General features: G+C 35.4%; 1 protein-coding gene across 3 annotated transcripts in view; it reads left to right on the top strand.

The window, feature by feature from the left end:
- Positions 1-15,179, top strand: part of SGCZ (sarcoglycan zeta) — a 481,028-nt gene that overhangs the window by 446,661 nt on the left and 19,188 nt on the right. The window contains exons 10-12 of one of the 3 annotated variants that reach the window (XM_080590433.1): positions 5,645-5,966; positions 7,198-7,261; positions 10,292-14,174. In XM_080590433.1, the coding sequence (XP_080446559.1) occupies positions 5,645-5,839 (195 nt within the window). In that variant the 3' untranslated portion in view covers positions 5,840-5,966; positions 7,198-7,261; positions 10,292-14,174. Of the gene's footprint in view, positions 1-5,644; positions 7,262-10,291; positions 14,175-15,179 lie in introns of those variants that run through there. The other 2 variants (XM_080590434.1, XM_080590432.1) reach the window with 2 other exon arrangements.

The raw sequence follows: 15,179 nt of genomic DNA, 5'->3' as shown, positions 1-15,179 counted from the left end.
AAGTACTGCAGTTTATCCTGCACTTCATCTTCAGCTTGAATTTGAAAACATATCAGCAAATGAAAAATAAGTAGTTAGGAGTCTAGTGATCCAATCTATATAATCATATTTCTATGTATGCTTCCAATAGCATATGCAGAAGAGCAAAAAGACTAGACAAAAATCTTGCGTTGTTGTAATTCAAATTAATTCTGAAGAGCCTAATAGAATCCAAATGGTTTATGTAGTGAGATCTTATTGCACTGTCTCTTCATACTGGATGATGAACACCAACCTGTCAGCTTTCCTTCTTTCACATTTCCCCCTGTTTTCTGCCATTTCTTACCCACACTAGCTCTCAGTATGCCTTGCAGCTCTCTAACATTATCTGTCTAGTCTGACCATACTTAAATACAGAATTTTTTCAGTATTTATAAATCCTAGCTCTTTAATTTGGGTGTACTTAAGCTATCATCTCCTCTATTGTGAGGATGGGACCTCCTATATTGTGAGGTGAGGACCAGGGAGGTGATTGTTCCCCCGTGCTCTGCTCTGGTGTGGCCGCACCTCAAGACAAGAAGGACATTGAGGCCCTGGAGCGTGTCCAGAGAAGGGCTACGAAGCTGGTGAAGGGCCTGGAACACAACTGCTATGAGGAGCAGCTGAGGGAACTGGGGTTGTTTAGTCTGGAGAAGAGGAGGCTCAGGGGAGGCCTTATTGCTCTCTACAACTACCTGAAAGGAAGTTGTGGGGAGCTGGGGCTTGGCCTCTTCTCACGGGTAACTAGCAATAGGACTAGAGAGAATGGCCTCAAGTTGCACCAGGGGAGGTTTAGGTTGGAAATTAGAGGACATTTCTTCTCAGAAAGAGTAGTCACGCATTGGAATGGGTTGCCCAGGGAGGTGGTGGCGTCACTGTCCCCAGGGATGTTTAAGAAAGGGTTGGATGTGGTATTTAGAGACATGTCTTTGTGGGTAATATTGGTGGCAGGGGGACAGTTGGACCAGATGATCTTAAAGGTCTTTTCCAACCTTTATGATTCGATGATATAGTCAAGGACCCAGTGGAGAACTTTTATAAGATGTGGCTTGTATGAATATTGGATTCTTTACCTCATGCCTATATCATGCCTGCTGAAAGTTCTCTCCTTCAATTATTTTATTTTTATTTTTTTGGTAGATATCTATATTTTCTGACTTGTCTTCCTGTCCTTCTCCTTGTCATTGTTCAGATAGGTTAACAGCACAGCCTGATGAGCAGATGACTTCCAAATCTCAGTTAATAAATATCACAGTCACCTTTGAAGTTCTAAACACTTGCACAAGGCACAGGCTAGGGCTAAGTAGATTTGCCAGGTTAGTTAGTTAGTCTTTGACATTTCTTTGAAGATACATATGCTTACAGTCTTTTACATGTTCATATCTGCCAGTCAATAGCACTATCATTGCAGAGGCTTCTGCTAATCTGTAGAAATTACTGATTGCAAGCATTCTAAGTAGAGAAACCAAACAGTTGTACATCCGTTGCCATTTCATATAATACATCTTGATACCTTGCTACAACTGTCAACTCTTTTTCCAAAATACAGAACAGGAAATACTAAAATAATCTAATGAATATTTCATTCTAACTTCCTTAGAAATAGAAATAAATAGGTTCATTCTTCTGCTTCTTTCTCAACATCTTTGTTTCTCTCATACATTACTGCTACAGGCCTGATGAAAATCAAAGCCTGTGTGTAAAATGTGCAAGATGAAATTCCTCAAGATCCGTATTAGATAGCATAAAATACATGTAAAAAGAGTACAGTTTTTCCATTCCTTTCACACACACTATAGCCTTATTCCGTTCACTATTTTAGTTAATCAGAAATCAGGTCTATTTAAAACAAGTATAATAACTAACATCTTTTTCTCATTCTTAAGATACACAAAATAAAGCAGGGATTTAGGATTTCTAAAACTAAAGTATACAGGGGGAATGATCTTGCTAAATGCTCAGCTTTCTGATATGAAACAGCATTTCTCAGAATAGCTGCTGCCTTTTCCATTTTGTACTTTCTCAATCAGTCTCCCACAATGTTTCAAGAATGGATAAAAGTTTTGGTTTTATCCTTTCATATTTATCTGCTGAGGTGTGAGAGTCTCAGGAAGAGCATGACGGGTTGGCATAGCCTTGATGTATATGAAGTATTATATAGCTTATCTCGTACCTTTCACAACACAAAAGATTAGAGAAACACCATGTATATAGGCACTTCCCTTAGCTACTAGCAACAGTGTTCCCTGGGAACGTAACACTCATCATTTTTTTGTCTTGCCACTTCCCTTCTCTTCAAACACCTCATAACAGCGGGCAGAAAAGGGTATGTAGCATAAGTTTTTTTGATGTTGGAAGATATTTCATCCATGAATTTCAGTTTTTAGCAAAAGATAGAAGGGGAGAGGCTATATCATCAAACATGGACATCTGAAATTCCTTATATAGTGGGCTTCTATGCTGAAATATTTGGATCCCTGCTTAACTAATAGATAGCAATGTCGCATCTGCAAATTTAGTCTTTTATGTAAATTTAGTCTTTTATTTTAGTCTTTTATCTGTAAATTTAGTCCTTTAACATTGACCTTTTAACCTTGACTGCATATGTACACAGTAGGTTTTAATGCTGCCTTTTAGCCACCTTTATTAACCCTCTTCATCTTGGGCTTTCCCAGCGATTTGCTACAGGAGTCTGTTTAAATTGCACAGCCTTCCCAGGTTTCTGCAAAGGCACGGGGCTTGTCAGACTCACTGCAGCAGATACACCCTCACAAGAAGTCACATCAGTTTCTCTCAGATACTGTACCCCAGATGTTGTGGGATGCTTGCTGGGACAAGATCTTTGAGATACCACTCAAGATTATGGCAGCAGAAAAATCTGAATTTCATCTGTATCACAGGGTGTAATTTGAAAGCACCAATAGAAATGCATGCACAGCTATGCTTGAAAATATAATTTAAATTAAGGAGCAAAATAACTGAGCATTGTATTGCAATGCACAATGGAGCAAGGTCCACTGGATTAAAGCCTTAGAGCAGTACAGTACAGAACATCTGTAATTAGGGGTTGCAGAATTGTAGCTGTCCTGATGTAAGAAAACATATAAGATTAATGAGTTCATAGAATAAAAGATAATAAAGTTCAAAGTGACTGAAAGATTTTGATCTTCTAGCCTGTTCTCTGGCATAACGTCCTCTCCCTTTTTTTTTCTTTTTTTTTTTGTGAATAAATTCATTTGAATCAAGACACGTCTTTTAGAAATCATTTAATTTAGATTTATATATTCCTCAAGCACCATGTTATCACATATATAATGTTCTAATATCTTGGTTTTTTTCTTTTTTCACTTCACAAAAAAAAATTAATAATAATAATCTTTTGCTTGCCTTCCGTGATATTCTAAGTATATTAGGGCTTACTGCAAATCAATGTTAAAAGTCCAAAAGGCTACTCAAGATCAAAAGCTGCTGATAAAAAGTATATGCCATTACTGGCTCCTGTTTAATATCTGTTTGAGTTACTGTTGAATTTGAAAGTATTTTATCGTGTTCTGACATCAGTGTTTGGTCTTTCTCCAAGTACAGAACTATGCTCTGAACACTATTCAGTATAAAAGATATGCTTATACTTACACTGAGCTTACACCAAAGAGTGTTACTGGGTTTTTATTCAATACTCTTGATAACTCCGCTATTGCTATGATAATAGTGGACTTGTTAACGTTTCTTTTATTCCTGGTATGAGAATTGAAAGAGTACATTTTATTTTCTGTAACTCCACTTGACTGACAATTATGTCTTTTGTTTCTTTGTCACATTTTACCAATTCCTAGCTTCTCGTTTGCTTTCAAATTCTTTGTTTTGCCCATCTGTTATTTTCTTATTACGCTTGCTATAGTTACTTTCACATTTGCTCCTAGCAGAGCTGAATGTTCTTCATAGCAATCTTCTTCTGGGTTATAATTCCAGTAGGACAATATTAAATTGTTCCCAACGCTGTCCACAGTTCTTCCATCTAAATTATTTCTGCTGGGCTTTTTGACTCCTAATTATTTCAGGTTTATGAAATTGGACTTTAAAAACAACAGTGAATGTATGCATTCCTCAGTCATATAAATTACAGAACAAATATATCAATTTGCTGTACTTCAGTATTGTAATCAATTCCTCTGTCAGTCAGGATAAGAATTAAGAAAGGCATCGTGCCAAGCAGTTGTCACCTGAGCCTCATAGATTCTTCCTTCTAGTGTAAATTCCCAGCAATGACAGCATCTTCCTCTGGGGGCAGGAGGCCTTGAAGGAGTTTATATTGTTTTCAGCTACTTTGAGCTTGTCATTTACAGTGCTTCTGCTGTGAATGGTAACATGAGTGTGCACCAGTCATTCTGTAGGATTTTATCCAGTTTCCTCTCCTCAAATTGTTCCCAGCCTGCTGTCCTTCACTTCTCTCCAGCAGGGGTTCAGTAGTGCTTCTGCAATGTTTTCCTGCCATATACCACTGGTTTTGTTATAAAATAATGTTTGTTTCCTGTTGGAAACAGCAATGCATGTCATATCGTTTCAGGTTCTTCACATGCACTGCCAACAGTGTGATATAATGGTGTCAAGTTGGCTTTGTTGATTTTCAACACCTTATAAAATCAGTAGCAATATTTAAGCAATTCACCTTTTCCTGTTTCATACTGTTATATGCAGGCTTAAAGCCATTTTATTTTGGTTCATAGTCTGTACCTGAGGTAATGACTGATCTGACTTTGGCTCTCATTTACTCCTTCCATAAATAAAAAATGAACTCTAAGCAGCTGGAAGCTTATGTGTTTGTGCCAGTGGAGAACATGCATTTTTTGTGCTTTACTTATCTGATTTCATAATGATGTTTGTTCAAGACCCTGAAAATGTAACATATGTGTAAATATTACAGAACACAATACAGATAGATGAAAATTACTGGTGTTTACAGTTTAATACTGTCTCTTGTTATTTCCAATGGAAGGAGATTAAAAAAAAAAAACAGCAACAACATTTTTTAATCATATGCAATGTTCAGAAACAAATGGGAATAGCTTGATGACCTTCTTAATAAGACTTTAACCTGAAATCTTTTTTCCTCCTAATTTAGGTCAAATAAGCTCTTTATTTTGTGTGTATGACTCTGCACCCTTATTTAATTATTCTCAGAATGTAGCTATTGTTAAGCCCCTACAGTTTAGCACAGTTCAGCACATATTTCCTGCTGCTTACAAGAACACACTGGGGAATGTGCTTTAATATCACTTCACACTTACTAAAATACAAACTCTTCCAGAGCAAGGATGTGCTACTGCCATGAATGAATAAATTTTAATCATAAAATGCACAAGTGAGAATTTAACCTGTTCAAGAATATTTTCTAAATGGTTTTGTATGACACTACTTGTATCTGAATAAACATGTTGGGTGAAATATTTGCATATACCGAAGTAATGAGTATTAATGTGTATACAACTACACTGTTGAAAAACAACAAATATTGACAGCTTATGTATTTGTAAAATGCTGTGACCCTGCCTCAAAGTAAATTCTTTAAAATATATGTCATGACGCTGACAGAAATTTACTTATTCCTTTCTTTTCTTTCCTCTTGTAGATATTTTTAAATGCAGATACTATTCGCCTGGGAAATCTACCAGTGGGCTCCTTTTCCTCCTCTTCACCTAGCTCTTCAGCTCCTCGCCAGACTATCTATGAGCTCTGCGCCTGCCCCAATGGTAAACTTTATCTGTCCCCAGCAGGAGCAGGCTCCACATGTCAATCCAGTAGCAACATCTGCTTGTGGAGCTAGAAGGACTCCAATTTCTCCTCACACCAGAATAGCCTTTTGTTACTACCCCTCTGCTTCACAGTTCTGCTCGGTTTCCCTTGTGACAAGTTCGACGCTTCAAATGGCCTGCAGAGCAACTTCTTCCAGTGTAAGCAGGAATACAGCGCTGCCTTCTCTTGTGGTTTGTGTTACCACTCAACGTAGAGATGGGAGTGAGATATTCAGAAATCAATGTATTCTTCATCAGGAAACCTGGAACATAATATCACCTTTTGTCCAAAAGGGAGAATAATACAGGTGCCTTTGCTACATGAAGTGAAGCACATAGTTTTAGATTTTTGCAGGACCTGGATATGAACTGCACATATATATATACAGTACATAAACGAATTTGCCCAGAATCTGATGGTGAAATGAATTGGTTACCCCTGTATGATAAATAACTTTACTGTCTGAAAGCACAATTTTCCATTCATCTTTTTGGATGTAAACTTTTATCCCTGAATTTTAAAATTTTGAAGCATTGTGTGATGCTTGCTTTACTAAACAATTAAATTCAGTAAATGGTTTTTAACACAAAAAGAGACAGAATCCCTCCGTGAGTTTGGTTTCTTTAAAAGTGTGTTGTTACTCTTTGTCTACTAAGTCTAGGGTTTTGTACACTAGGTAAATTTTGGAAGTGCTCAGCAATATTACCTTTCAGAGTTAAAAAGACACCTGCTCTTGTTTGTCAGATCTGAATGGCCTTACATATTAATTTTGTGGCAACTGCATGTGAAGTGATTGCTTTCAGTAGAACATACAGTTTCTGGAAAAGAACAGGGTAAAGAAGGAAATACTGTTGATGTGGTTTTTGATCAGTGTGTTGCTCTTCACAAGGTAATTATAATTGGCAAATGCAAAAAAAAAAGTCTTCAAAGATACATCTTTTCCATTTTCTAGCTATGTCTAACTGCTGCCGTTTGAACACAGTACAAACATTAGTACTAATGCAGTGTGTAAAGCTGAGAAGCAGTGCACTAACAACTGGTACCACATTCATATTCATTATTCTCTTTTGTTTACCATCTGCTGCTAAGGTTTTCAAAGTAATAGTAATAAATATATATAAACACGCATTAAATGACATTCAGTATTAAAAAGTACATTGACATTATGCTGACTTCATCAGGTCTGAGTTTAAATTATGCAGCCCCATTTGCACTCTGAGCTCACTGCTGACTTCCTTTTCTGACAAGTTTGATGTGGGATTTCTTTCTTGTATCAATGTTCATACTTGTTTAGTTTGTTTGGTAATTGAAATCTTACAAGAAAGCTTTGGTATGCTGCTAGTAGGCTTATCACAACATTGATTAACAAGAGTATCTTGAAACTTGCAGAACCCAGGAATGTAAAACAGTATAAAAATGTTTCCCATTGTGGAAGATGGCTTGATTACATAAGGTAAGTGTGCTTTTTAATACTATTCTTTAAAATACGTCATCTACCATGTAGCTTTAGAGGCTTCTGTATGTAAGACCATCAATGTAATGACAGCTTTTGCAAGGTAACTCTGAAGTCAGGGCAAACAGTGCAAGGTGGGTATTTCTACACAGCTTTTTTTTTTTTTCTTTTGAGAAAAAAGAAAAAGAGCAAACTAATACTGCGATTACCTTTCTATTTTATTACCACCTCATCAGGTTGATTTTGTTCTCACTTCAGGTGAAATTCACTCCTGTGCAGAAGACCAGCACAAGACGTGTCCACGGCTTGACTGGTGCTTGCCTTTCCATTGGGCCTGTTCAGAGGTGTGAATTTCACTCTGTAGCGAGAATACTCTACTTGCTGTTTCTACCAGATAAAATAATAATAATAATAATAAATAATAATAATAATAATAATTTCTCTCTTCAAAAGAAGGCTATTAGGAAATAATTCATTATTTCTTTGAGAATTGTATTATTTCACTGGGAAAAAAAACAGTACTAGAAAATATTTCAAGAAAATGTATTAGAAGCCTGGGGATTCTTAGTAAGAGGGACAGAAACAGATACAAATGACAGTGGTAATAATAAGACATTTGAAAGTGTATCCGTACAATATACCCTTAAAACTATAAGGAAATAGATGCCTTTGGTGCGAGAGCACAAGAAAAAAAGGATCAATCATATTCCAGGTATACAATATATAGATCTGTATGAGGATATACCTACATGTATTCATTATCTGTGCACACCTACAGACACTGGTTGCTTCAGTGATGAACAGAGTATAATGACTAATCTATTCAGTGAATTACATTTTTCCTTCTTACAAATCATACACAAGTAGACTAAGATTTTTTTTTTCTCCCCACTAAACCTACATGATTTGTCATGCATTTTCCATTGAGCAATTCTTATTTGTTTGCTCTTTACCTTATATGATAACTTACCTGTAGTACAGTCAAAAAAGGTTTCTGCCTTCTTTCTGGATAGACCCAAGCTTTATAAATTTTCCACAAATTTCTACAAGTCATGTAGAAAAATAAAACATATCTTTTGTAACAACTCATGTTAACAACAAGGCTGAAATAATTTACTGCTTTGTATGAGGAAAACTCAGAGCAGATGCGCAGATGGTACTTTGGACTTAAGAAAACCAAGCCAGTAAGTCCACAAAGCTCTGCACTGTCAGGATTTTCTTGCTTGGAATCATTGCAGTCTGCTCGGTAGTATTTATTATACCAATATTAGTGCAAGTAAAAATAGAGCGTATTTAGGAACCTTAACAACCTATGAGATAGATAGACATGTCCACCACATAAACAGTTCTCATAATGTCTTAATATTTTGGTGAGTTTCAGAACACCTATATTTTACTTTAAATCTACTGTAAGCTATAAGAAGGGGAAAAGAAAAGCTCGGTTTTCATTTTAAAGGACATTTCTAGCCCACATGATTTTTGAGTATAGGAAAAGTGATTTCAGTGCATCTAGAGAACTACAAACATCAGAACATCAAATATCTATAAGCAGTGTCATCATTTCTGAGTGGAAGGAGAAACAGATCTGGTATTTTTTAGTGTTTGGAGCTGGCAATAGTAGAGCTCTTTGATTCATAGCATGGTCCAAAAAGTGACATAGTCCAACCACGTCATTTCAGATGGAGGGAAACTAGAAGATATCAGTACAAATGCCATGTTAAAACATGGAGCCAAAACGTAACTATTTCAGTTCTGGTTTTTTAATGCTGAGGCATAAAATAAAGGCCATTCTGTACAGAGCTATAGGAAATTTCTGGATACTTTTTGACACATTCCTCATAGATTCCTGGCCCTGTCTCCAAGTTATTTCAGTCTTTGTTGTCCATGTATAATATCTAACATTCTGGTTATGATTAAGCCCCAGCTGAAGTATCTCTAATTAGCGTGCTTATCTGAATGAAAATTTTGATCACTTATTTCAGAAAAGAGATGTCACTTCTTTTTATGGCTAAGGTAAGAGTTTCCCCATTGACAAATCACTCTGTTGTGACAATTGTAGAGAAAGATTAAACACCTTAAAAACACCTTAAGGTGTTTTTAAGCATCAATATTGGTGCACTTAAAAAAAAAAAAGTGGCTAAAAATGTCCCTTTGAGGCTCTTTCTAGTATATGAATACATGTATCAAATAAAGCTTCTTTTTGTACCCAAATATTTGTTTGGGAACCACTAAGATGATGTTGCAGCTGTTTGGCTTTTTCAGAGCTATCTCTATGGCAACAGCAAAATATATGAAAAGACCTTATTAAATACATGTATTTAATATATACAATAGATTTATCTTCTGTAAAAACTATCATGATATCCATGTCATAGGATACTGTCTCTTTCTTGTTTAAAAAAGAAAAATAAAAACATCAGCCAACCTCTCTGAGCACTGTTAGCTGTATCGTTTTGTAATGCAGTTCATTCATTGGTTAAGTGATAAGACCAAAGACTGACACTTCTACTTTATCTAACACTATGACACTGCTGCTTCTACTAATTCTGTTGGAATGAAGAGATGACAAGTTGTAATTACAACATGAAATTGTAACATAGTTTAGATTTGTGCAGCATTTTGAGCTGTAGATTTTTCACTTTTTTCCAGGGTTTATTTTTGTTTGTTTGTTTTGTTTGTGTGTGTGTGTGTGTGTGTGTTTTGTTTGTTTGTTTGTTTGTCAGCATGGTGTAATTATGTTACTGTTCATACATACCAGGATCTTTCATTGTTCATAAAAAAAGCAGAGCGTGTATTCCAAAATGTGCCAAGACATTGCTTGTTTCAACTGAAGTTATACTGTTTTGCTTGCAAAACAGTGGCTTGACTGGATAACGCAATTCACTTAAAAACCATTTTAGATACAGAGGGCTATTAAGTCTGGGTTGAAGATAGAACTACACATGTCTAGAAGAATTTTATGAAGGATGTTTAAGATATTTGGTAACTAACACCATGTATTATTTGTTGTTTTTTGTTTGTTTGTTTTAGATTCTAAACCATTGTCTAATTAAAAAAAGCAAAACACTATGGAATTACTATCGGCTGATTCACTGTAATGCATATGTAAGCTGGATCTAAGGTTAAGTGTCATATTGTTTCAATCAGTACTCAGTAAAGGTCTGCTAACCATTTTTGTTTTGTAACTTTCATGCTAATGATTTCCTTGTGTATATAATATATAAAAAGATGGGAACTATTTTCTTACACATACTATGCAATATGTTTGTAAAACTGCAATATTACCAAAATTACAAAAGCTGTGCTTTTGTACTCTGTTGCTTTATGTAAAACAAATCTTTTTTCTATTTAACAGATTGTCTGTCTTATAATTGTAGATAACATTATTCAAAAGCAGTACACTGAAACTTTAAGATTTTTTATTTCATTTTCCTTGGATTTTTTATTTTATGCTAATAATAGCAAGGTTTTGGAAGTTGGAAATCATTTTTCCTTTGAAAGATAGAAATTTTACAGCATGTAATTAACATAGTCCATTTGAAATCTCTCCTGTATTTCTTTCATTTGATCGTAGCATTTTCACCTGGTGCTACTATATAACGATAAATAAATGTGATCTATAAAATAGGAAACATAATCAGAACTCATTTCAAGAATAATTGAATGGAAAACTTTCTAAGAGTGAGAGGAAGATGTAGGATAGCTGATAAAAAAGTGCTAGTTTTTCTGTATATTTATATTTATTTTTTGCATTTTTCTATCTAAATTAGCTGTATGGTAATGGCTTTTCTTTTCAAGTTTTTCTCCTCACACACAATATTTATTTTATTAAAGTTTTATTGCAAAAGTATTTTTGAAAACAGAAATGTAGACTTGTGTGAAGAAAACCAAAATTTAAAGACATATAGGTTTTATTTCTGCATCAGCTTTACTAAAGTTAAGACTTAGAGTCCTGCATCTCATGTACTGTAACAGTATATTACACTGCTCAAGTTCCTTTGTACCCTGTCAGAATAAACATAAGCTGTATGTTTAAACTGCACCAATTTACAAGCCACTTGGCAATTACACAGTCACGTAAAAGGTCTTGTAGTGATCTCATCAATATGAACAAATCCTATCTACATTTAAATTGGATAGTGTGATTCTGCTAACCATGTAGCCTTGCATGTATCTCTGGCAAAAAGCAGAGTAGGCATGTGAGTGGTTTGTTTGCACTAAGCTACTTGATGCCATATTATGATTTTAGCAATATCCACAGTAGCCAAACAATAGCTAGCTGATAATGCCTAAAAAATTGTATTTTCTGTACAAGAGCAGTGGTATAGACCTATGCAGGTCCTGGTAAGCCTCATGTGACTAATACACAATAGCTGATACAGCAGGAAAAATTACTCTTAGCCATTTTATTCAGGATTGGACAAGCCCAATCCAGGAAGAGCTAAATCACACACACACACACACACACACACACACACAAATAATGGAAGGTTTAGTGAAAAAAAAAAAAAACATAAACATTATGTTGATTCAACACAGTCCATATTAAGAATACAATTTAATACAATTTAATTTTTTGTGTAAAAATTGGGTCTCCTTTGGAACTTTGATCTTTAACCAATACATTTCTTATACAGGCCAGAACCAGGACAAGTTTCGGAACAGCCAAGGAAAAAGCATATATTCTATGCTTGGTCTGATTCAAGTCAGTGTTACATATACTACCAATAAACCGAACCTAGTTATCTGAGGGAAAAAAAATGGAACAAGAAAGTTTCCCTCAGTTTTGAGAAAACTTAAAATCTTTTAAGGGCATCTTTTAAGTTGAACCTCTGAACAAATGTCCTGCTCTTCCAATTTCTCTAGTTCTAAAGAGTTTAAGTAGTTAGGCCATTTATATTATCAAAAAAGTCTGGCCTTTGGCTTAGCCAAGTTCATTGAATGCATGACTTGATCTGAGAAGAAATGGTGCCTTTTTATCACATGTATACCTCTGTGTTGGTGAGACCTGTGAGGGAGAAATTCAGCTTCCAGCATAATCTAGAGCATATTAAAGAGTAGGACTTATGCATAAGAGAATCATTCCTTAAAATCAGATATCATATTTTCTGTGCTTTATGGTACTTTGGGAGCTTGCATAGTCATTCTTCAACCCTGAGAGATCTTCATTCTAGCACAATAACCTATTTCTGAGTATTCTGTTTCAGAACAGTTCCAAAAAATGCATTATTGTTTTCTTTCCAGGTGATATTTATTCAGTTTTCTTACCTAAAATTCTGCAGCAGTTAGTGAAAGCAAAATCCTCCCCCTTGGCCGCCACCGACTCATACCTTTTCATCTGAGCTCCAGCAGTTCCCCTTAGCCTCCTTCTTTCTTCCCAAACCACAAAAGGATAGGCTCCAGAAAGGATTTTGCTAAGTCTCTTTATCAGGTTCCTGTGTAACTTACTGGAACTGTATCAAAGGGGAAATTTATATGAAATAGGAAGATTATTTGCTTAGTGTAAACATAAGTTATATAAGAAGGAAACAAACACAGGTAAATATCAATTTGAGCTCAACTTACTAGACTGAACAGTGAAAGATTTGGGATTATGAAGTCCTTAGTATTTTTTTTTTCAAATAACATTTATCATTTAATGAATGTATTTAAAATACCATAAAAGAAATGTGCAAAGCATTCTATCCTATTAACTTTTTCATTTTTTGAAAATACAATAGAGAAGTAATCACTGAACTCATTGTTTCTCCCTCTCTACTAATGTATTCATTTACTTCAACAAATTTGAGCGAATAAACACAACCTAAAATGTTACATAGTGAAAAATCTAACTATTAAAAAAAAATACTAAAACCAGAATATATTGTTCTTATAGGTCATGGGTGACATTCTCATTCATCCTAGGTTCTTTTACAACAGCATGCTTTTCTGTTGTTTTGTGTGATCTTTGGGAGATTGGGAGCCCCTGATGATGAAGGAAGTACAGTGCCTATGTAGTAGCAGAACCAGCTGTGGTAGCATCTCCCACGCTTATGATGGCACTGAACAAAATGTGGGAGCACGTGCACTTATGTGAGCAGGGAGGGCCTCCTAGGTTTAGCTTTGTGAAGTCAACAGTCAGGATGCTTTCCAGCCCTGTGCTCACCAGGGTGAATAAGAGATGGCATTGCAATGACTTGGGACGGACAGGCAGCGTTGTATTTGTTCTGCATAGGAATGGTAGAACAGTGATACACATGTAGTGAAGCCAAACTGCCCAAGTTGCAACAGTACAAAACAGAAATATAATTGAAAACTGGATTATTTTGTTTAGGTGAAAAAGCAGTCACTAGACTTCCGTAGGCCTAATAATAACTCAGAAAAATGGACAGAAAGTCAGGCGGAGGTGAATCATTTTTATGTCTTTATATCCATGGAACTTTCCCTTTACTTTCTTTTTAAAAACACCATTGGAAAGGAGAAAAGCATAAAAAGGTATAAATTTTGTACTTCTCAAGTAGAAGGTGTCAGTGAACTCTCTGTGTATAAGTGTCTGTGGTTATGGCAGAAAGAGCTGAAAATAGCCCAGTATACGAGGGTGTATTCAGACAGTGTTAAAGGGAATAGGAACACTGACAAATTCCATGTCTTTAGATTAAGCTTTAAATGTTCGTTAAAGTTTGTGCAAAAAAAAAAAAAAAATCATGTTCCATGATTTTTTATACTGCATTTCTAAAAGATGTCATTAACGTTAATAAGACTTTCCCTCTGAATATTGTTCCTACTTCTAGCTGCAAGTGCTACATTGACTCCCACACATGGAGAGCTCTAAACTGAGTGTGTAGTCTTCATTCATTTGTTAAAATCAAATTAACAAATTATAAGATGTCCAAGACAAGTCATAAAAGGAAATGGAAAAAAAAAAAAAAGAGAAGGAGCATGGAAAGAGAATAAAGGTGTGTGCAAAAGAGACAGAGAACAGAGAGTGGTATTAGAAGACATTTACAATTTAAGGGAGAAGATAATAATTTGGTGTTAAAATTTCTGTTTATTTCTCTGACCTAGACAACTATGTCATGCCCTAAGCACAAGCAAAGCTTCTGGATACCATTGATTCAGAAATCATTTCCAAGACCAGAAATTCGCTATTCATAACAGACAATACCACCAAACCTCTGTTGCTACTCTGGCCATGATGAGAGGCGTAGCTTTGGACCCTGTACAGAAGCTATGTAGAGGATAGAAGGCTGTATGTACAAAAAGACAGTCCTGGGCAGAGAAGGTAGTCACTGAGGCATACATTAGCCTAAAGCAGTGCAACAGAAAAACAACTGGAGCAAGAGTTAGGAAATGGAGACCTGTCTGATGAATATTTATTTATTTATTTATTTAAAGGTAAGAATCTGGACTCTAGGGTGTTTTTTCTATTAGACCTTTTTTTTTTAACAGCATCTAAGGGCAAGTGTTGATTTCTACTGAGATCTGTTTCACAGCAGACAAGAAATGCATATGCATAGCTATAAATATATAAGAATTCGGCCTATTTTGAAAGCATTTTAGCGACAACAGCAGCTTTCTTTTTTTATGGAATTTAGACCCACCAGCTAAAGAACTGGGCTGCTGAAAGGTTTTGTTTGTAATTTTGTTTGGTTTTTTTTTTTTTTTGTTGACACAGTACTTTTATGTCTACACACATGACATTTCACAACTCTAAAGGCCAGATGAGTCCTCATATAGCACTTTGTAAGGAAATAGTTTATCTCTCTAGTTATGTGTTAGATCATATACAGTGCAAATTTTACATATGAGTATCTGTTCTCCATGATGACTATTGCCACCTCGTCTTCATGTGTCCTAGTATCAACTGCTAGATTATGGCAGACCTACTAAAATTCTGATATTAAACTACTGTTACTTCTAGTTTTTTGGGGGAAAGTCT

The sequence above is a fragment of the Anser brachyrhynchus genome, assembly GCF_964034855.1.
Source record: "Anser brachyrhynchus genome assembly, chromosome: 4".
NCBI classification, from domain to species: Eukaryota; Metazoa; Chordata; class Aves; order Anseriformes; family Anatidae; genus Anser; species Anser brachyrhynchus.
This window is presented reverse-complemented; position numbering and strand designations above follow the sequence as displayed.